The sequence below is a fragment of the Neofelis nebulosa genome, chromosome 10, assembly GCF_028018385.1.
Source record: "Neofelis nebulosa isolate mNeoNeb1 chromosome 10, mNeoNeb1.pri, whole genome shotgun sequence".
NCBI classification, from domain to species: Eukaryota; Metazoa; Chordata; class Mammalia; order Carnivora; family Felidae; genus Neofelis; species Neofelis nebulosa.
This window is the reverse complement of record NC_080791.1, coordinates 62,047,931-62,070,158: the sequence shown is the minus strand read 5'-3', so window position 1 is coordinate 62,070,158 and position 22,228 is coordinate 62,047,931. Positions and strand designations below refer to the sequence as shown.

The 22,228-nt window shown below is 43.3% G+C and overlaps 2 protein-coding genes across 3 annotated transcripts; both read left to right on the top strand.

Moving 5' to 3' along the window:
• Positions 1-983: 983 nt before the first annotated feature.
• On the top strand, positions 984-4,340 carry LOC131486593 (olfactory receptor 52D1-like). The gene is made up of 3 exons (XM_058686500.1): positions 984-1,109; positions 2,347-2,372; positions 3,296-4,340. Exons 1-3 carry the CDS (start codon positions 984-986, stop codon positions 4,338-4,340), a joined length of 1,197 nt encoding a protein of 398 aa, XP_058542483.1.
• A 2,083-nt stretch (positions 4,341-6,423) lies between these two features.
• LOC131487355 (olfactomedin-4-like) lies at positions 6,424-21,087 on the top strand. 2 transcript variants are annotated; one of them, XM_058687990.1, is made up of 6 exons: positions 6,426-6,554; positions 7,394-7,456; positions 7,708-7,851; positions 17,640-17,802; positions 18,205-18,364; positions 20,158-21,087. In XM_058687990.1, exons 1-6 carry the CDS (start codon positions 6,486-6,488, stop codon positions 20,879-20,881), a joined length of 1,323 nt encoding a protein of 440 aa, XP_058543973.1. In that variant the 5' UTR covers positions 6,426-6,485; the 3' UTR covers positions 20,882-21,087. The 2 variants fall into 2 exon arrangements, with proteins under 2 accessions (XP_058543974.1, XP_058543973.1); XM_058687991.1 differs by lacking the exon at positions 7,394-7,456 and having other exon boundaries at positions 6,424-6,554.
• The last annotated feature ends 1,141 nt before the right edge of the window (positions 21,088-22,228 follow it).

Sequence of the window (22,228 nt, the reverse complement as noted above, 5' to 3'; positions counted from 1 at the left end):
CTAGAAATGCAGAGGAAAGGAACGCAACAGGAATGGGCTCAAGGAAAATTATAAGTGCTAAAAGTAATAATGATTATTCTATCTAACATGCTTTGGGGATGCACTGTGTTTCAGGCAGAATTGTTTTATTCATGTTTTTAAAACTTTTTATTGCTTTTTAAGTGAAAACATCATTTCACAATTCAATTCATATACTTAGATCAAAAACTGTTTTTGATGTGGCCTCTTCTCTATGATTATCTGTGGAGAGCCCGTTCTGCTGGTCTTTGGGTCATGTTGTGGGTTCGTAACCCTGATGTGAGTGTTATTTGGCATATTCATGGGATGAGGTGAGTTCAGGATCCTCCTAGTCTGCTATCTTCCCAGAAGTCCCAGAATTGCTTTACATGTTATTTTATTTATCCTTAAAAAATACCTGTAAAAGAGACACATTTATTCTTTATCCCTACTATAGGTAAAAGAGATAAAGGCTTGGAGAAGTTGAGAATCTCAACAACTTGTATGTGGAAGAAGTAGGATGTGAACCTAGATAATGTGGCCTTGGAGCGTGCTCTAGATCTGAACCACTGGGCTGACTTGGGAATACTCGGAACAAGGAAAATGGACCTTTGTGATAGGTTTCCCTCTCACTCTTTCCTTCTCCACATTCAGGATGGGGATCTCAAATTCTGATAAAATGAAGTTCAAAGTACTCAATCAATTCAGCCCAAACCCTATTAGAAAGCTGGGACTTAGCACATGTTGTTAGAGTTCAGTCCTGGAACTCTTCCCTTCTGCCTTCTTTTTGTCTTACTGCTGCCAGCCACATTTAATATGTTCTTGTTCTGCTCTTCCCTGGAGGGGAAACTTGTCTCTCAAGCCCCTTGGGCAGGACACAGTACCTGAGCCACTCTGAGGACAGGGAGGCTGTCTGAGAAGGATCCATAGCAAAGGGCGAGGGAGGACACGGGCTCTGGCCTGGAACCCACGGGGCGGAGGCATCAATGGAGGGAGACGGGTCTCACAGCCTGCAGCAGGTGCAGGCAGGTCTGTGTGCCCCCAGTGACCCTGCCAGTACAAAGGTGCGCATGTATGAATGGAATCAGAGCGAGGACACCCTCAGCTTGGAAGTGAGACCCAGGACCAGATGATGTGCAGAGTCTGTGTGAGTGGCAGAGGCGGCCTCTACTGCCCAGAGGGAAATTGCTGTCAAGTGAGGAACATGGCAAGGCTTCCAGGAGAGGAAGCAGTCCTGGACTGGGATCCAGGGGTCCTTGTTCCGTATCCCAGATATGTGTGACCTTAGCTTTTCTGTGCATTGGTGTCCTGATCACGGAAAGGGTCCCAAGACAGGGTGATACTGTGCATGCAGCACACAGGAGAGGCCCCAGGACTTCAGCCCTTAGCTCAGAGACGTTGCTCTGCCTGGAGCTCAGGAGGAGGGGCATCCTACTTCCACCCCCTCGACATGTCCCTTGGCAACTCCTGACTCAGAGAAGATGCTGAACTGTGTGAGGCCTGGAGACCATGTGAGACTGGGCAGAGGGCAGAGCAGGCAGTGAAAGATGAGAAGCTGCAACTGTGTCTATAGAAAGCCAGGCACAAAGCAGAGGCTGAGGCTGGAGGTTGGGAGCAGGGTCTTTGCCTCTCCCTCTCCCCTTTCTCTTAGCCTTTGAGAGGAGATGGAAGGAGAAGAAGTGTGGACTGCGGGAATGTGGGATATGGGGCAGTTGTCCCTGGAATTTTGCCATAAGGAAGTGTGTTGATAGGGCCCACACCCTGAGTTCAGGACTTTTTTATGGGGCCCCTGCCTGGTACAGGTCATGTTTGTCCTGTGGTTTGGGGAGAGACGTTCCCAGGCCCTGAGGGTGTTGACATCTTTCTTTCCTTGGAAAGGCTGGCCCTGTCTTGTTGGTCCTAGAATGACATCCCCCACCCATGGGTCGTCAGGAGGAGAGGAACCCATGGGTCCCCCACCATGAGAGAGTGTAGACCAGACCCCGTGACTTGGCAAAGCCTTATTCTTCAGAAGGAAGTTCTGGTTTCTAAACCAATAAGACTTTTATTTGGAAAGTCTATCCTGGTTTATTACCTAACACTTCTCTGCAAGAGTCAAAATGTAGGGCTGTGAAAAAAGGCCCAGGAGGCACTGCTGCAGAGAAGCCTAGAGCACACATGGACCATGAAATGCTTGATAGCCATCCCTCCCGCCCCCATGCCCAGACCACTGTATTCTCTGCTCACCTACCCCTTCATTCCCTGGAACAGCTTAAAATACCAAATGTAATATCTCATGAAGTTCATGGACATAACTGTGGTCTTTAGGAAGAGCGTGGAAAGCACATTTAGCTTGCATCCTTTTTCTAGGCTGTTCCTTATCCACCTAAACCCAGGTAAGTAAAGTTTGTCCACATCCACCATTGGATGCACCATACTGCACTGTCATTGTGGTATCTGACCCAGTCCCTTCCACTGCACCCAAACCTTGATGCTCTTCTGTGTCCTCTGGGTGATCAAAACTTTTCCAGACTGAGCTCTTCAGAACCCAAAGGGTCTGTCCATGGACAAAGAACAGAAGAAAAAAGAGCCGCACAACTGAGTCAAGGGATGAGTTTCTACACTGGTCAAAGCAGGGATTAATTTTCACAACCCAGGCATTTTGAACTATTATGAATAGAGCTGGAGGTAAGAATTTCAAAGCCGTTGAAAGCTGGGACAAAATACTAGACAAACTAGAAGGAATATACTGTTTGGGAGGGTAAGTGAGCTAATAAAGTGGCTTCTGGAAAAAGACTTTGGAAGAGGAGCTTTGTCTGAGCACCTGTGGGTGAATGAATGGAAAAAGAGACATTCCATATACGCTTCCTTCTGACTTATAGCTTCCCTGGGGTAGAGGGGGGCACAGAGAATGTTGGCAAGATTGGGCTTGTTTGACACGAATAACTTCCTCTGGGACAGGTCATCAGGAAAAGCATATTCCAATGCTTTCATGTGCCTGGGATGTTGAGGAGACATTCCTCCCAGAGATGACTGTCAGAAGAGTGTGGTCTGTAATCAGATGAGTTTTGATTCAAATACTAGTTTTATTAACCAGATGGGTATCCTGGAGTAGGTCTGTTGACCTGTCAGAAGCCAGATTCCTTCATTTATTATATGGAACCATTAGCAAACCCACAGACGGCTAGGAAATCCATAGGCCAGCATAGGGCTGTCAGCAAATGCTTTAGTACCCAAAGGCTGGACCCTCACCCCCACCTATCTGAAATCTCTGGGGAACTGATGATTGCTTCTCACAGGCCTCATTCATACCCTGCAGGGACAGAGCCAGGTGGAACCAGGAGATGGAAATGGATCCTGTACTGGCTGCTCTCAACCAGACTGTGCTCATCTCTGGGCCCGGTCCCTTTGTCCTGCTGGGGGTGCCAGGACTGGAGACCTTGCATGCCTGGCTTGCGGTGCCTGTATGTCTGCTGTACATGGCTGCTTTGGCAGGGAATGTCCTTCTACTGGGGCTGGTGGCAGCTGATAAGACACTTCAGGCACCCATGTACCAGCTGCTGGGGCTTCTGGCAGCTGCTGACTTGGTTCTGGCCACATCCACGGTACCCAAAGCTCTGGCTGTGCTGTGGGGTCTGTCAGCAGAGATCTCTTTCGCGGCCTGCCTAGCTCAGCTCTTTGTTACCCATGCGGCCTTCATTGCTGAATCTTCAGTGCTCCTGGCCATGGCCGTGGACCGCTATGTGGCCATCTGTCAGCCTCTGCGCTATGGGGCATTGCTGACACAGCGTGTGGTGGGTGGAGTGGCGGTGGCTGCCGTGACTCGTGGTGCCTGTGTCATGGCACCCCCTGTGGCCCTGCTCCAAAGACTGCCTTACTGTGGGCAGCGGGAGCTCCCCCACACCTACTGTGAACACATGGGTGTGGCTCGGCTGGCATGTGGTGACACGCGCCCCAACGTTTGGTACGGACTAGCCACCACACTTCTATCCCCAGCACTGGACTTTGGGCTCATCACCACTTCCTATGCCTTCATTCTCCGTGCTGTCTGTCGCCTGCCGTCCCACGGTGCCCGCTGCAAAGCCTTGGGTACCTGTGGGGCCCATGCCAGTGTCATCACTCTCTTCTACACACCCGCTCTCTTCTCTTTCCTGGCCCACCGTTTCGGCCGCCATACGGTGCCCGGCCACATCCACATCCTACTGGCTAACCTGTATGTGGTGGTGCCCCCTGCCCTGAACCCTGTGGTCTATGGAGTACGTACCCAACAGATCGCTCAGAGGCTCAGGCACTTGCTTCGATCGTGCTGGGTCGGAGCCATAAGGGGTGTGAGCCCTGAGAGGACCTCCCATAGCAGTGAATGAGCACATGTTTTCTGCAGCTTGTGCGTCAGATGGCCAAGTAGTGCTACAGCAATCCTTGGAGCAGAGCTCTGACCAGGGCATCTTCATCATCTGCCGATAGGTGGCGCTATGGTCACCCCAGCCCTGTTCCCATCTCGTGGACAGAATGCACACTGAACACATCTCACCACAGGGGTCTACCGTGTCTATAGACTTTTCCTGCTCTTTCTAACTCTGTATTGATCTCCACAGTTGCATCTCACACACATAGAACAGACTGGGCCTGGACTGTGGCAAACAGGGAGGCCCAGGATGCAGCCTGGTCATCAAGATCTCATCTTTCCCCATCACTCTGACCAGCCAGGGCCAGATTACTGAAAAGTTGCTCTGAGTGGGGCCTTTTGTATAGCGCATGACGCTAAGCAGGAACTCCATGTTTGCTGAAGGAATGAAGACAGGAGGGCCTGAGGAAATGGCGCAATATGAATAAAAGAGCACACAGCTCTGGAAATTGATGTGCTTTCTGACCTGGAGACTAACACCTAAATCTTGAGAGAGCTGCTTGTTCTGGGAGGGAAGGCAGTGGACTACCCCATGATGCCCACCTAAGGTCTTTCTCCTGTCTGCTCATGTGCCGAGGCTTCCCCTGCTCTCCCGGCTAGATCCCCTCACTAGTTTTCATTGGCAGAATATAGGAAGATGACCCCAGCACTAGTTGTCGTGCTTCAGGCCCTGTGTTCTTTCATACTTCCTCCTTTCCATCCCTTTTTCCATAACGTTCTAGTAACACCCACCTGCGCAGTGATTCGGGATAGGTTTTCTGCTCCAGGTAGCTTAGGGTTCCCAACTCATTCCTCTCATACCTCCCTAACCTCTGTGGCTCCTCTGGGACAGAGGCTAGGCCGCAGGAGCTGATGGAGAATGGATCCCAGGCCGTGAGCAGGGAGTCAGAAGGTGAAAATCTGTAAAGCAAGATGAAGGTATGGTCTCTCATCAAGGATTGCCCAAGAAGAGTCCAAGTCATTTCTTCCTGGAGTCATCCATTCACTTAAGCTCTCTCATCCTTTCCCTAGGAGGAAAAGTAAAGACTTCATATGCCTTTCTCTTGTAGGTATTATGTGCTGGGCAAAGGGCTATAAAGGACGGGATGCATTAGCAAATGGCCTTTATGCTGAATGTCTATGATATCTGAATTGAGGTTGCAATGACAAGTAGGAAAATAATAAGGGATACAAATTTCTCAATGGGAAAATGCAGTCTTCATAGGAAATCTGACATCCTCTTAGGTTTTTGGGGGTTTGAGACTCACCACTGCCTGGGAAGTTCTCAGTAGACATAGTGGAAGAGAAAGGGGTAATTTCTGGTGGCCAGCCCTAGGAACACTGAGCTATGACTCAGGACCAACTCTTCCTTTTCTTTAGGGTACCCCAGGTACCAGGCCCAGAGGACCAGAGGCTTGACAAGAAGATATTGGGAGGGGGCTCTCTTGAAGGACAGGGAGTGGAGGCTGCTGACATCCGGAGCTTGAATTAGCAGATACATTTGAACACTAGTTGGGTGGGATGGAAACATATAGAGTGCTCAGAACAGTGAGGAGGACAGACTTCTAGATGTGAGGGAAGGCACAGAGCAGAGCAGCCAGCACTGTGCTGCTGAAGCAATCCCCCCAGATTCACAGCTTGGCCTGCATCCAAGGTCACTTAATTAAATAAATGGCTTCTGTCCTGGAGATGGAGCAGGTAGGGTTACATTTTCCTCTAGAGTATTCCTCCCTTGAAGTTGAGGGAAAGACCATAGTCCCTCCTGAAAGAGACCCATCCCAAGGCCCCTTCAGTGTGTCTCAGGTTAGTCTTAATCTATGTGGACAGGAGGGCCCAGCAGATGGAGGACAGATCTCAGCTTGAGAACACGACGATAAAGATCTTGTTTGTGTAAGAAAGTCACTTCCAGCCCTTCTCTGGAAGCACAAACACACTTTCAGCCCTTCTCTGGAAGAACAGCCCTCTCCTCCCATGCCCCGCCCTGTCCCTTTCCAACCCCCCTCACACCCTCAGACCTTTCAGATGATGAAATCCTTATCTCTCCTACTGAGACCATTCACATGGACAAGAGATAAAAGCCTAGGGGAACTCACAGGTCTTGCTCCCCTCCTGCAGCAGATCCAACATGCAGTCTTCCTTGGCTCTCCTGATAAGCATCCTACTGCTGCCTCTGGCACTCCCAGGACGGGCTCAGGTACAGGCAGAGGATGGAGGGATCTCAAGTGGGTGAAGAGATGGTTCTGGGTTTTGGACTGGCTTCCCTCACTGCTCTGATCTATTTCAAGAAGCCCCAGGTTCTGAGAGAGAGTGAAGGTGGAGTGACCCAGGGATGTCTGAAAGGAGGATGGGGTGCCCAATATGCTCTGATTGTTGCTGGGCTTGGGTAGGCATAGGGCGACAGAGGGAAAACAAGGATGAACTCTGGGCTGTACATCCTGCTCTTTTATGAGGCATCATTTCCTGCAGAAATATGCCACCCTTTTCTTGTATGAAGGACGCTGGAACTAAAGAAGGACAACCTGGGCTATTGTAAGCATGCACCCTTTGTGTCATGATCCCCAAAAGCTAAACCACTGGGCTGGAGTTGCAGACTGAAGACACAGCCAAATTAACTCCCAGAGCCACAGAAGATATGTGTGGGACTATTCAGAGAAGGACAGTGGCCACACATCTTGATTCTTGAAAACTCTATAAGGAAACCCTAGATGGTTCTTTTTTTTTTTTTTTTTTTTTTTTTTTTTTTTTTTTTTTTTTTTACATTCTGAGAACCTCTGGTTTTTCAACTACAAAATAAAGAATTCAAGTCATACCTTCCTGTGTTCTTGGGAATGCTAAATATCAGTCCAGACTTTGGTGCCTCATGGTGCTGTTAATATTCATTCCCTTCTTTGACAATTTGGAACTCTCTGTTCCTGCTGTCTTCAAGACAAAGTGAACTTGTGGGAATCTACTTATGTCCAGAGTAGAGGTACTGCAGCCACCAAGCTAGTCCCTGAACATTTCTTTTCAGATCATCTTTCCTCTTTTCCACAGAGCCTCAGAGAAGAGTCTACTCCCAGTTCTGTGAACTGCAGCCAGACCCAGTCAGTGCACGAGGTAGGGTGAGGATGGTCCACCAGTAGGAGCTGGAAGGAGACTATATTTCAGCTCTGGGAAATCAAGGGAAGGGTCAGTCAAACTCACGGCAGAAGGAGACTTAGACAGTCATGAACACCCTCCTGTGCAAAGAGAGCTCTTCTCAGACTCTCCAGAGTAGGGTCAGCTCTTCTGCTTCATGTTCCCAAACCGTGCACTGTGCTCCAATGTATTTCATTATGCTTAACGTGCCTGTGATCTTGCTTTTGCAGCTGGTGCCAGGCTCTATGGGCAAGGATGGCCTGTGCCATTGTGTGGTTCACCTGGCCAATGACCTCATTCCCCTGAAGAAGCTGGAGCAGCTACAGAGTACAGCCCAGGAGCTCATGGACAAGTATGATCAGGAGCTCTTGAGGGTGAGTGCTGGAGCTACGGGTTGAGGCTGGGAGTTACATGAGCACATTCTCTCCTGCATCCAGCATGAGGATGAGCTGGGCCAGTAGAGAAATTCCTGGAGAAAGCATAGCCCTCATCTTTGAGATGAATCCTGAGTGTGAAGGAAAAAATTAGGTATTGTCCTTGGGATTCTCAGAGGCCATTACCATACAGAGAGGTTTGTGGAGGATGTGCTTTCCTACATTAACAGGCCAATTCGTGGGTATAAGTGCAGTGGGAGATGGGAAGAGGTTAGAGAAGAAGAAGGAAGTGGAATGGCCGGTGGAAAGGAGACAGAAAAGAGTTTGAATTGAATAGGGGCAATATCTGAAGAGACTTGTGGACCAGGCTAGTGAACTTGGAATTGATGCTGTCAGTAGAGTGAGGAGTGAATGGAAATGTGGCATCCAGCATGTGATGTGGGCAGTTGCTTTTTGTAATGGGCACTTGGGGAAGGTTGATGAGAGAGGGCCTGAAAGCTAGCTGTCTGTGTCCATTCATTCACTCACCAAGACATTCCTGAGAATGTGGCTGTAATCAGGAAAGGGGAGAGAGAACCTGGGTATACAGAGGAGAGAGTCATTTTTTTTCTGTAGCAAAGAGGGACACAATGTCCTCAGCTATGAAATGGAAATAACACTAATGCTCACCTCAAGAGCTGTTTTTGTTTTTGTTGTTGTTTTTGTTTGTTTGTTTTTTACTTACATCCAAATTATTTTATTTATTTATTTATTTATTTATTTATTTATTTTTCAATATATGAAATTTATTGTCAGATTGGTTTCCATACAATATCCAGTGCTCATCCCAAAAGGTGCCCTCCTCAATACCCATCACCCACCCTCCCCTCCCTCCCACCCCCCATCAACCCTCAGTTTGTTCTCAGTTACTTACATCCAAATTAGTTAACATATAGTATAATAATGATGATTTCAGGAATAGAATTTAGTGATTCATCACTTACATATAACACCCAGTGTTCATCCCAACAAGTGCCCTCCTAATTCCTGTCACCCATTTAGCCTTTCCCCCCACCCAAAACCCCTCCAGCAACCCTCAGTTTGTTTTCTGTATTTAAGAGTCTTTTTGGTTTGTCTCCCTCTCTGTTTTTATCTTTTTTCTTCCCTTCTCTTTGTTCATCTCTTGTTTTTTAAATTTCACATATGAGTGAAATAATATATTTGTCTTTCTCTGCTGATTTATTTCACTTAGCATAATACATTCTAGTTCCATACACACTGTTGCAAATGGTGAGATTTCATTCTTTTTGATCACCAAGTAAAATTCCTTTGTATATATATACCATATCTTCTTCATCCATTCATCAGTTGATGAACATTTGGGCTCTTTCCATACTTTGGCTATTGTCGATAGCGCTGCTATAAACATTGGGGTGCATATACTCCTTCAAATTAGCACTCCTGTATCCTTTGGATAGATACCTAGTAGCGCAATTGCTGGGTTGTAAGGGAGTTCTATTTTTAATTTTTTGAGGAACCTCCACACTGTTCTCTAGAGTGGCCTCACCAGTTTGCATTCCCACCAGCAGTGCAAAAGGGTTCCTCTTTTTCTGCATCCTCGCCAACATCCATTGTTGGCTGAGCTATTAATTTTAGCCATTCTGACGGGTGTGAGGTAGTATCTCATTGTGGTTTTGATTTATATTTCCCTGTTGATGAGTGATGTTGAGCATCTTTTCACGTGTCTGTTAGCCATCTGGTTGTCTTCTTTGGAAAAGTGTCTTTTCATGTCTTTTGCCCATTTCTTCACTGTGTTATTTATTTCTGGGGTGTTGAATTTAGTAAGTTCTTTGTAGATGTTGGGTGCTAACCCTTTATCTGATATGTCATTTGTAAATATCTTCTCCCATTCTGTCAGTTACTTCTAGTTTTGTTGATTGTTTCCTTCACCATGCAAAAGCTTTTTATCTTGATGAGGACTCAATAGTTCATTTTTGCTTTTGTTTCCCTGGCCTCTGGAGACATGCTGAGTAAGAAGTTGCTGTGGCTGAGGTCAAAGAAGTTGTTGCCTGATTTCTTCTCTAGGATTTTGATGGCTCCTTGTCTTAAGTTTAGGTCTTTCATCCATTTTGAGTTTGTTTTTGTGTATGGTGTAAGAAAGTGGTCCAGGTTCATTCTTCTGCATGTTGCTGTCCAGTTTTCCCAAACATTTGCTGAAGAGACTGTGTTTTCTCCATTGGATATTCTTTCCTGCTTTGTCAAAGATTAGTTGGCCATATGTTTGTGGATCCATTTCTGGGTTCTCTATTCTGTTCCATTGATCTATGTGTCTGTTTTTGTGCCAGTACCATAGCGTCTTGATGATTGTAGCTTCATAATACCACTTGAAGTCCAGAATTGTAATGTCTCCAGCTTCAGTTTTCTTCTTCAGGATTGCTTTGGCTACTTGGGGTCTTTTCTGGTTCCATACAAATTTTAGAATTGTTTGTTCTAGCTCTGTGAAGACTGCTGGTGTTATTTTGAAAAGGATTGCATTGAATATGTAGATTCTTCTGAGTAGTATCGATATTTTAACAATATTTGTTCTTTCAATCCATGAGCATGGAGTGTTTTTCCAGTTTTTTGTGTCTTCTTCAATTTCTTTCATAAGCTTTCTATAGTTTTCAGTGTAGATTTTCACTTCCTTAGTTAAGTTTATTCCTAGGTATTTTATAGTTTTTAGTGCAATTATAAATGGGATTGATACATTTATTTCTCTTTCTGCTGCTTCATTATTGGTGGATAGAAATGCAACTGATTTCCGTGCATTGATTTTATATCCTGCGACTTTGCAGAATTAATGGATCAGTTCTAGTAGTTTTTTGGTGGAGTCTTTTGGGTTTTTCATATGGAGTATTATGTCATTTGTGAACAGTGTAAGTTTGACTTTCTCTTTGCTGATTTGGATGCCTTTTATTTTTTTGTGTTTTCTGATTACTGAGGCTAGGACTTCTAACACTATGTTGAATAACAGTGGTGAGAGTGGACATGCTTATTGCGCTCCTGACATTAGTGGGAAAACTATGTTTTTCCCCATTGAGGATGATATTAACTGTGGGTTTTTCATATATGGCCTTTATGATCTTGAGGTATGATCTTTTTACCCCAAATTTCTTCAGGGTTTTTATAAAGAAAGGGTGTTGTATTTTATCAAATGATTTCTCTGCATCTATTGAAAGGATAATGTGGCTCTGATCCTTTCTTCTATGTGAAAGTATAATGTGATGTATAATATTGATTGATTTGTGGATATTGAGCCAGCCCTACATCAAGGAATAAATCTCACTTGATCGTGTAGAATAGTTCTTTTAACATATTGTTGGATTCGGTTTGCTACTATCTTGTTGAGAATTTATGCATCCATGTTCATCAGGGAAATTGGTCTATAGTTCTCCTTTTTAGTGGGTCTTTGTCTGGTTTTGGAATCAAGGTAATGTTAGCCTCATAAATGAATTTGGAAGTTTTTCTTCCATTCTACTTTTTGGAACAGCTTCACAAGAATAGGTATTAACTCTTGCTTCAATGTTTGGTAGAATTCCCCTGGAAAACTATCTGGCCCTGGACTCTTGTTTGTTGGGAGATTTTTGATTACTGGTTTAATTTTTTTTACTGGTTATGGGTCTGTTCAAATTTTCTATTTCTTCCTGTTTCAGTTTTGGTAGTGTATATGTTTCTAGAAATTTGTCCATTGCTTCCAGATTGCCCAATTCATTGGCATATAATTGCTCATAATATTCTCTTATTATAGTTTGTATTTCTGTGGTGTTGGTTGTGATCTCTCATCTTTCATTTGTTATTTTATTTATATGGGTCCTGTGCTTTTTCTTTTTGATCAATCTGAGTAGGAGGTTATTAATTTTTTAAATTCTTTTGTTAATTCTTTCAGCTCCTGGTTTCGTTGATCTGTTCTACTTTTTCTTTTTTTATTTTAGTATCATTGATTTCTGCTCTAATCTTTAGTATTTCCTTTATTCTGCTGTTTTTGCTGTTCTTTTTCTAGCTTTTTTAGGTGTAAGGTTAGGTTATGTATTTGAGACCATTCTTCCTTTAGGAAGGCCTAGATCGCTACATACTTCCCTCTTGTGACCAGCTTTGCTGCATCTTAGAGATTATGGACTGTTGTGTTTACATTTTCATCGGCTTCCACGAACTTTTTAATTTCCTCTTTAAATTCCTGCTTGACCCATTCATTCTTTAGTAGGATGTTCTTTAATCTCCAAATATTCATGGTCTTTCCAAGTTTTTTCTTGTGGTTCATTTTGAGTTTCATATCACTGTGGTCTGAAAATATGCAAGGTATGATCTTGATCTTTTTTACTTCTTGAGGGCTAATTTGTGACCCAGTATGTGATCTATTCTGGAGAATGTTCCATGGGCACTTGAGAAGAATGTGTATTCTGCTGCTTTAGGATGAAATGTTCTGAATATATCTGTTAAGTCCATTTAGTCCAGTACATCATTCAAAGCCATTGTTTCCTTGTTGATTTTCTGCTTATGTGATCTGTCCCTTGTTGTAAGTGAGGTGTTGAGGTCCCCTACAATTATAGTATTATTATCAATGAGTTTCTTTATGTTTGTAATTAATTGATTTATATATTTGGGTGTTCTACATTGGGGCCATAAATATTTACAATTGTTAGATCTTCTTGGTGGTTAGACCCCTTAATTATGATATAATGCCCTTCTTCATCTCTTGTTACAGTCTTTATTTTAAAATCTAGTTTGTTGGATATAAGTATGGCTACTCCAGCTTTCTTCTGATGACCATTAGCATGATAGATGGTTCTCCATCCCCTCACTTTCAATCTGCAGGTGTCTTTAGGTCTAAATTGAGTCTCTCATAAGCAGCATATAGATGGGTCTAGTTTTCTTATCCATTCTGATAGCCTATGTCTTTTTTTACATTTTACTTTAAATTTTTTAAAATTTACATCCAAATTAGTTAGTATACAGTGCAATAATGATTTCAGGAGTATATTCCTTAGTGCCTCTTACCCATTCAGCCCATCCGCCCTCCCACAGCCCCTCCAGTAACCCTCAGTTTGTTCTCCATATTTATGAGTCTCTTCTGTTTTGTCCCCCTCCTTGTTTTTATATTATTTTTGTTTCCCTTCCCTTGTGTTCATCTGTTTTGTCTCTTAAAGTCCTCATGTGACTGAAGTCATATGATTTTTGTCTTTCTCTGACTGACTAATTTCACTTAGCATAATACCCTCCAGTTCCATCCATGTAGTTGCAAATGGCAAGATTTCATTCTTTTTGATTGCCGAGGAATATCCCATTGTGTGTGTGTGTGTGTGTGTGTGTGTGTGTATAGCACAAATTTTAATCCATTCATCCATCGATGGACATTTGGGCTCTTTCCATACTTTGGCTATTGTTGATAGTGCTGCCATAAACAAGGGGATGCATTGTCCCTTCGAAACAGCACACCTGTATCCTGTAAATAAATACCTAGTAGTGCAATTGCTGGGTCGTAGGGTAGTTCTATTTTCAGTTTTCTGAGGAACTTCCATACTATTTTCCAGCGTGGCTGCACCAGCTTGCATTCCCACAACAATGTAAAAGAGATCCTCTTTCTCTGCATCCTCGCCAATGTCTGTTGTTGCCTGAGTTGTTAATGTTAGCCATTCTGACCCGCGTAAGGTGGTATCTCATTGTGGTTTTGATTTGCATTTCCCTGATGATGAGTGATGTTGAGCATTTTTTCATGTGTTGGTTGGCCATCTGGATGTCTTCTTTGGAGAAGTGTCTATTCATGTCTTTTGCCCATTTCTTTACTGGATTATTTGTTTTTTTGGGTGTTGAGTTTGATAAGTTCTTTATAGATTTTGGATACTAATCCTTTACCTGATATGTCATTTGCAAATATCTTCTCCGATTCTGTCGGTTGCCTTTTAGTTTTTCTGATTGTTTCCTTCAATGTGCAGAAGCTTTTTATTTTGATGAGGTCCCAGTAGTTCATTTTTGCTTTTGTTTCCCTTGCCTCTGGAGATGTGTTGAGTAAGAAGTTGCTGTGGCCAAGATCAAAGAGGTTTTTGCCTGCTTTCTTCTCGAGGATTTGGATGGCTTCCTGTCTTATATTGAGGTCTTTCACCAATTTTGAGTTTATTTTTGTGTATGGTGTAAGAAAGTGGTCCAGGTTCATTCTTCCAGTACCACTTGCTGAAGAGACTGTCTTTATTCCATTGGATATTCTTTCTTGTGTTGTCAAAGATTAGGTGGCCATATGTTTGTGGGTCCATTTCTGGGTTCCCTATTTTGTTCCATTGATCTGAGTATCTGTTCTTGTGCCAGTACCATACTGTCTTGATGATTACAGCTTTGTAGTATGGCTTGAAGTCTGGGATTGTGATGCCTCCTGCTTTGGTTTTCTTTTTCAAGATTGCTTGGCTCCGATAGCCTATGTCTTTTGATTGGAGCTCTTAGTACAGTGACAATTAAAGTGAGTACTGAAAGATATGAATTTAGTGTTATGTGTAGAGTTGGTGATGTTCAATGGTCCTTTCTAGTCTTTGTTGCTTTGGGTCTTTTTTGTTTTGTTTTGTTTTGTCTTTTCTCCACTCAGAGAGTCCCTCTTAAAATTTCTTGCAGGGCTGTTTAGTGGTCACGAATTTCTTTAGTGTTTGTTTGTCTCAGAAACTATATTTCCTTCTATTTTGAATGACAGCCTTGAAGAATAAAGAATTCTTGGCTGCATATTTTTTTGATTTAGCATGTAGAATATATCCTGCCACTCCTTTCTGGCTTAACAAGTTTCTGTGGATAGGTCTACTGTGAAACTTATCTGTCTTTCCTTGTAGTTTAAGGATTTTTTTCCTTTGCTGCTTTTATAATTCTTTCCTTGTCTGTGTTTTGTGAATTTCACTATGATATGCCTTGTTGATGGTCAGTTTTTATTTAATCTGATGGGAGTTCTCTAGGTTTCTTGGATTTTGATGTCTGTGTCCTTTCACAGATTAGGAAAGTTTTCCAGTATAATTTGCTCACATTAACCTTCTTCCTCCTTTTCTCTTTATTCATCTTCTGGGACTCCTGTGATTCAGATTTTATTCCTTAACAGGTGACTGAGTTCTCTAAGTCTTGTGTCATACTCTTTTGCCTTTGTTTCTCTTATTTTCTGCTTCATTATTCTCCAGAATTTTATCTTCTATATCGCTGATTCATTGTTTTGTTTCATCCATCTTTGCCATTGTGACATCTATTCGAGATTGCATCTCAGTTATAGCATGTTTAATTTCAGCCTGAGTAGATTTTACTTCTTTTATCTCTGCAGAAAGGGATTCTCTGGTGTCTTCTATGCTCTTTCAACCCCAGATGGTATTTTTATTATCATGGTTCTAAATTCTAGTTCAGACATCTTACTTATATTTGTGTTGATTAAGTCCCTTGGTGTTATTTTTCGTGTTCTTTCTTTTGGCATGAATTCCTTCATTTTTGTCATTTTGGAGGAAGAAAAAATTAATAAAATAAAAAACAAAAATTGAAACATTAAATACACAATAAAAAATCAAATAAAAGAACTAGATCCTAGGTGTGTTTCAGTCTGATTGTTGAAAGAATAGATAAAAAAGGGAAAGGAGAGAAGAAAAGTTTAAGAAAAAAATTTAAAAATTAAAAAATATTTATAGAATAAAATAAAATAAAGAAAATGAAATACAATAAAAAATTTAAATAAAAATAAAATAAAGTAAAAAACTATAAATAAAATTTTCACTTTCTGTACCCAACAAAGAAAAGAAAGAAAAAAGGAAACAACTTAAGCAGAAACAGAAGCAAAGAAAGTGAACAAATAAATGAACCAGCAAACACAGTGAAACCCGAATGAAGTTACATCCAGTTTCCCCTAGAACTTAAACTAAGCACTCTAGTGGCTCCATGGTGTAATGGCTCCATTATCCACTAGGTGACGCTGCTTATCTTACTGGGGTGGATCATTGTGCATGTGTAGGATAGGTGGAAATGGCTTCACCCAACTCCCTAGTCTGTGGCACAGGAAATTCCCTCTCTCACTGACCCATGATAAAGCATCCCTCCTTTGTCTCAGGCCTTCATTCACTCCTGTCTCTACCCTGTCTGTGTCCAAGCCATCTGCCTGCCAGATGGCACCTTCCTCCAGAGTTTTATTTCAGATGGGGTTGTTTCAAAATACACTTCAGAGACCCCTTCACTTGGTCCCACTGATTCTCTGTAGGAGGGTCTTGCTGAGCAATGGCTGGGTGCCAGCTAGCCCCAGAAAATGTTTGTGTGATCCTGCAGCAACAGAGGTTCAGAGATGGTGACAAATCACAGCACACAGCCGGCTCCAGGTTTCACCATACTCTGGCGTCTTTGTCCCAATACCCTCAAATGTGGCTCCTCTCCAGGGTCCCCTGGGACCTTTGCTGTGGGGAGGCCATTTGGCCTCTACCAAATGCTCTCCAAGCAGGGGAACTGCTTCTCCCCCTGTGGCACACGGACCCCTCAGACCCCACTGCTTGCTCCTGGGAATTTGCCCAGCTTCCTCATCAGAGCGCCACCAGGTACTGAGCTCCAGAACTTCAGACTCAGCAATCCACTGTTTGTAGAATCCTGGTGGTATTGAAACCCTCTCTTTTCTCCCCATCAATGGTTTTGGGGAACAGGTTTCTTGTTCAGTCCCCTGCGAGTGTTTTCACTCTTTCTTTCTCTTTCTCTCCAGCTACTTTTGCAGGGAATGCTTTCTTGCACCATGCCAATGTTTTGCACTCTCTCCCTTTCTCTTTCTCTCTCTGTCTTCTCTCTGCAAAAATGGCTCCCTACCCCCCAAGGCTTTTCTCCCCCAAGTTCACCTCTCCACACCGTGTACCTGGAAAGTTCTGTGACTTAAGTTATGCAGGTGGTTGCATTAATCCTCAGATCAACTTCCTAGGTGTTCAAAATGGTTTGGTGCTGATCTAGCTGCGTTTCAGGGATGAGATAAGCTCAGGGTCTTCATGTTGCTCCACCATTTTAACTTCTCTCAAGGGCTGTTAATGGAATAAAATAAAATGACAGATCCAAGACAGTATTTTTTTTTAATTTTTTTTTTTTTTTATTTTTGGGACAGAGAGAGGCAGAGCATGAACGGGGGAGGGGCAGAGAGAGAGGGAGACACAGAATCGGAAACAGGCTCCAGGCTCCGAGCCATCAGCCCAGAGCCTGACGCGGGGCTCGAACTCATGGACCGCGAGATCGTGACCTGGCTGAAGTCGGACGCTTAACCGACTGCGCCACCCAGGCGCCCCTCCAAGACAGTATTTTTTAGGCTACGTGGCACTGAGGGCATGCAAATAAAAGAAAAGAGTCATGGATGTTGAGGTTTGGGGGAACTGCCTGTCCATGCCTCCAGACCCAGGTCAGTGAATACACATGCACCACTGATGGTCCGGATAACCAGGTCTTGGAAATGAACGGTGCCCTGAAGTCCAGGATTCCCACTACCCTTGCTTCCTCCTAGGAGGCCCCAATCTACAACTTGCTGTGCCTGCAGCTGGAGAGACCACAGGAGTTGGTGACCTGGCTTATGGCCAAGGGAGGACTTAGTGAGGCTGAGAGCCTCCTCTCTTAATTCCAGAGCCATATACATGGATAGATTAGAGAATACCTCTGCCTCCATAGTCTTCTGTCTTACTTAATTTCATAAATTTGATGATTTACCAAATCACTTATTTCTGGGGGAAAAAAAGACACAGAGCTGAGCAATATGGGAGGCTTACATCAGTTCTTAAGAACAGTCTGTGACCCATATCCTTGGCATCTCATTTCCACAGGTGGCTAATGCCAGCCTCATACTCAAGCTTCTGGCTGACTCAGACCAGCATGATCTCTGTGCTCTTCGTCAGGAGGTGGATAGTCTAAAGGACCAGCTAAGACAGTGTGAGAGGGAGAAGCAAGAAGAGGCCTCTGGACACTCTGGTCCACCCCTGCCCCCCGGTGAGGCCTCAGACTGAATTTCTGAAAATTTCTTCTCCCCAAAGATGGTTTGGGAATGCAGCGTTGATTATGGCGTACTGAGGGGTGGGCAGTGAATGTCTTGATGTAGAATAAAGCTTTCATTTCCTTGTTTGGTGCATCATTAAGCAATGCAGACAGAGATAGGTATAGTCTCACATATAGGCATCCTAGTAAACATAGATATATATAAATACACCTAAAATCAGACATATACACCAACCTCTATTTGTGCAAAGTCAAGCCTGCTTATACACCTATGCATGTCTTCAGATGTACGGACACATGCTGAAACACACACATAGCTATTACACTTTCATAGCCCTCTCCCTGTGGGTTTTGTGCTTCACTCCTAGTTTCTACCTTGCCTGCTCTCTTCTCCAGGCTCTTGTGACCATGGAGGCCTCCAGAAAGTCAGCAGACCCTTTGTGGTGCAACTCAATTGGAGAGGCTTTGCACACAAGGCAGGTACCTGGGGTCGAGACTCAGCACCCAGTCCATACTCTTCCCTCTACTGGGTGGCCCCTATGACTACAGACAGCAGGTAAGTTCAGGATGGTTTCTCTTTTGTACCCAGGTTCATTCCAAATGTTTGCTACCCTACCCTAACGGGTTTCTTTATGGCCCCAGCACAACTTCCTCTCTCTGTTTTAGGTATGCCCCTGGACGAACTTAACCTAGGTCTGACAGGTCACCTTCTAGAGCTCCTCTCATGATTAAGAACGCCACAGATGGCTGTGAGCTCCTTCTTGAACCTGCTGTCTGAAATTTCTAAACCCATTATAATCCAAACTGGTTCTATTGGTAGTCTGATCTTATCTCAAGAACAAACTGTTCTCTATCTGGGCTTCAGAATCCTAGGTTCTTCTCAGAAGAAATTTAGAGGATGAACTTGACATTACTTGGGACTTGGACTCAGACAGGGTTGAGTTTGAATCTGAGTACTGCCACATAAGATAAGTGAACTTGGAGAAGTACATGAATGTCTCAGACCCATTCTAGCCATCTGGAAAGTGAGGATAGTTAAATTAGAGAATATCACATGAGATTTTATAAAAAAAAGTGTGGACAGCATTGTCGGTGTTGATAAATGTTTGTTTGTTTGTTTGTTTTAGATGAAAGCATAGCTAATTGAATCAAGGAGTAAATGAATGAGCCCTTAAATAAACTGACAGCCTGGTTAGGAAGCTAGATGCAACTCACAGGCAGGGTGTTTAAAGGTAGTCTATATAAGAATATGACAAAGATCCAACTGAGTGGGACACCACAGGAGGGAAGGATGAACGTGGCTTAAACCTGTCATTGAAGAGCTCAGTGGAAGCTCATCTCAGAAAGATTAGTGTTACTGATAATATTGCTCCCAATTCCTATAGGCATTTGTAGCATATGAAGCACATTTATGTGTCTTTGCTTTTTAAATCTTCTCCAAATCTCTGTGGTAAAGGAAGACTTACTGACCAAGGCCAAGCAGTGACAACACTCAGCATTCAGGAATTATTTATTTATTTATTTATTTGTAAAAGTTTATTTATTTATTTTGAGAGATGGAGAGAGACTGTGTGCAAGCAGGGAAGGGGCAGAGAGAGAAGGAGACAGAGAATCCCAAGCAGGCTCTGAGCTGTCAACGCAGAGCCTGATGTAGGGCTCAAACTCACAAACCATGAAAAAATGACCTGAGCTTAGATCAAGAGTCAGACACTTAACTGACCCACTCAGGCACCTCATTCAGGGATAATTTAAAGGAGTTTCCAAAGTGACCTCAATGAGCATAAATCTCTCCAAATCCAGCTCCAGAACTACAACCTACCAGAGGACATTGTCTCAGGGATGGGTGGAGGGGGCATCCATAAGGAAGAGCATCCATAAAGAAGAAAAGAATAATAACCATCACTTGTTGATTGCTTACTTTGAGATAAATATTCTACTAATTGTTTTATTTGCATTATTTCGGTCAGTCCCGACAATCAGTGAGATAGAATCTTTTGTTTTTCTTTTAATGGATTTTAATTATGAGCTGAGGGACTTTGAGCAAATTAGTCTTTCTGAGACCCAGTCTTCAAATCTGTGGGGATAAAACCTACTTTATGGTACTTTCACTATAATTAAATGAGATAATGCACGCACAGTGTTCATGAGACATTGTTGCATTTGATGTTAATGTTATTGCTGTTACTGATTTTTTACAGTTATTTTTTGTCACAGTATGTTATAAGCAGAAGAGAGATTACCAATCAGTTCTGTATGATTCCAAAGTTCCAACTATTAATTTGAACACTAGCCTGCTCATTTTTATTAGCATTGTGGACCCTGATAATTCTGGTGTGGGGCTTGGCCTAGGTACTTTGACTACTACCAGATGTACAAGTCCTATGATGACCTGGTATTGATGAAGAACTTTGAGAAGAGGTCATTTGGCTATGGTGATGGCAGTGGTAACACCGTGTACAAAAACTTCATGTACTTCAACTACTATGGCACACGTGACATTGCCAAGCTGAATCTTTCCTCCAACACCCTGGTGCTACGACGCCCATTGCCCAGCGCCACCTACAACAACCGCTTCTCTTATGTTGGTGTGCCCTGGAAAGATTTAGATTTTGCTGGTGATGAGAAGGGACTGTGGGTGCTCTATGCCACCGAGGAGAGCAAGGGAAACCTGGTTGTAAGCCGCCTCAATACCAGCACCTTAGAAGTGGAGAAAACCTGGCAAACCAACCAGTACAAGCCAGCCATGTCAGGAGCTTTCATGGCCTGTGGAGTGCTGTATGCCCTACGCCCACGGAGCACCCACCAGGAAGAGATCTTCTATGCTTTTGATACCAACACTGGGCGGGAGCGCCATCTCAGCATCCTGCTGGATAAGATGCTGGAAACACTGCATGGCATCAATTACTCCCCCTTGGATCACAAGCTCTATGTCTACAATGATGGCTATCTGATCAATTATGATCTCAGCTTCCAGATGCTGAAGCATAAGCCATCAAAACTGCCAGCTGAAAAGTTCTCTTGGTTTCCTATTGCACCAAAGCCTGTCAAACCCAACAAAACATCTAGTCCCTGAGACCCCTGGGGCAGAGTATTTGGAGAAGCATATGTCCTCCTCCTCACCCTCCAGATGGATCACTCCCCACACCCCCCCCACAAATGGCCATCAGTCCTACTGATTGAGAAGTGTTGATTATATTTTTATGATTGATCATTCTTTATAATTGACAATTCTGTATGACTAATGACTCAATCACATTAAAGTTCTTTTTAGTAATGGTCTAGGTGGATTTGATTGGGGTTTGATTGGGAAACAAGCACCAACGCTAACAAGACACCTCTTTACTAGAAATCTACAATTCTAAGAGCTTCACTCCAATTTGTAAAACAAATCTCCTATTCTGTGCTTTGAAAACTGTGAATCCAACTCCTACAATTATAAAATTCTGTGAATTAGGCTTAGAATGGTAAGTCTTAGGTTGAGAGCATCTGGTACCAGTGCAGAAGACCCCAAACAGCTTGTCATTAGAATAGTATGTAGACGCCCCCTTTCTTTTTTTTTTAAGATTTTTTTAATGTGAAATTTGTTGTCAAATTGGTTTCCATACAACACCCAGTGCTCATCCCAACAGGTGTCCTCCTCAATGCCCATCAGCCACTTTCCCCTCCCTCCCACCCCCATCAACCCTCAGTTTATTCTCAGTTTTTAAGAGTCTCTTATAGTTTACCTCTTTCCCTCTCTGTAACTTTTTCCCCCTTCCCCTCTCCCATGGTCTTCTGTTAAGTTTCTCAGGATCCACATAAGAGTGAAAACATATGGTATCTGTCTTTCTCTATATGACTTATTCCACTAAGAATAACACTCTCCAGTTCCATCCATGTTGCTACAAAAGAGGCCCCCTTTCTTATCCTCAACCTCTTGCAGGGTAGCTGGGGAGAAAAGTGCAGCATGTTGGTGTGAAAATCAATGTTTCACTGTCCTGAATCAAACTCACTCTGAGTGCAACTAGGAGAGGGGTTTAGGCTTGAGTTCCATTCTAGGAAGTGAGCAACTAATGGCTGAGCATCAGACACTCCACCTATTACTTATCTATCTGCATGGTTCACTTCCTTTCCATGCAATGGGATGGAATGTTCAAGATTTCAGACCCCTAAGTCTTCACAGTCACATGAAGGATACCAGAATACTTTATACACCCAGTCTCATGCTTATACTTCCCCATATGTATATACATTCGCAAATATACATCCAATCAGACATGTATACAATATTCCATCTACATAGACATAAATGTATATTTTAACATATCTATTAGAAAATTCATGTGCTACCCAAATAAAGATCAAGCACCATCCCCTACAGCTGCATGGAACTGAGAATCTGTTCTAGTTGCCCTGTTAGGAATTTCACTATGAATCACCA

Bases quoted from the DNA above. Each gene is read 5' to 3' on its own strand.
- LOC131487355 (XM_058687990.1), top strand. From the start codon at position 6,486: ATGCAGTCTTCCTTGGCTCTCCTGATAAGCATCCTACTGCTGCCTCTG. The intron at 7,457-7,707 runs GTAGGGTGAGGA...TTGCTTTTGCAG, and splicing joins AGACCCAGTCAGTGCACGAG to CTGGTGCCAGGCTCTATGGG. The intron at 18,365-20,157 runs GTAAGTTCAGGA...GGCTTGGCCTAG, and splicing joins CCTATGACTACAGACAGCAG to GTACTTTGACTACTACCAGA.
- LOC131486593 (XM_058686500.1), top strand. From the start codon at position 984: ATGGAGGGAGACGGGTCTCACAGCCTGCAGCAGGTGCAGGCAGGTCTG. The intron at 1,110-2,346 runs GTGAGACCCAGG...TCCTTTTTCTAG, and splicing joins AGGACACCCTCAGCTTGGAA to GCTGTTCCTTATCCACCTAA. The intron at 2,373-3,295 runs GTAAGTAAAGTT...CATACCCTGCAG, and splicing joins CCTTATCCACCTAAACCCAG to GGACAGAGCCAGGTGGAACC.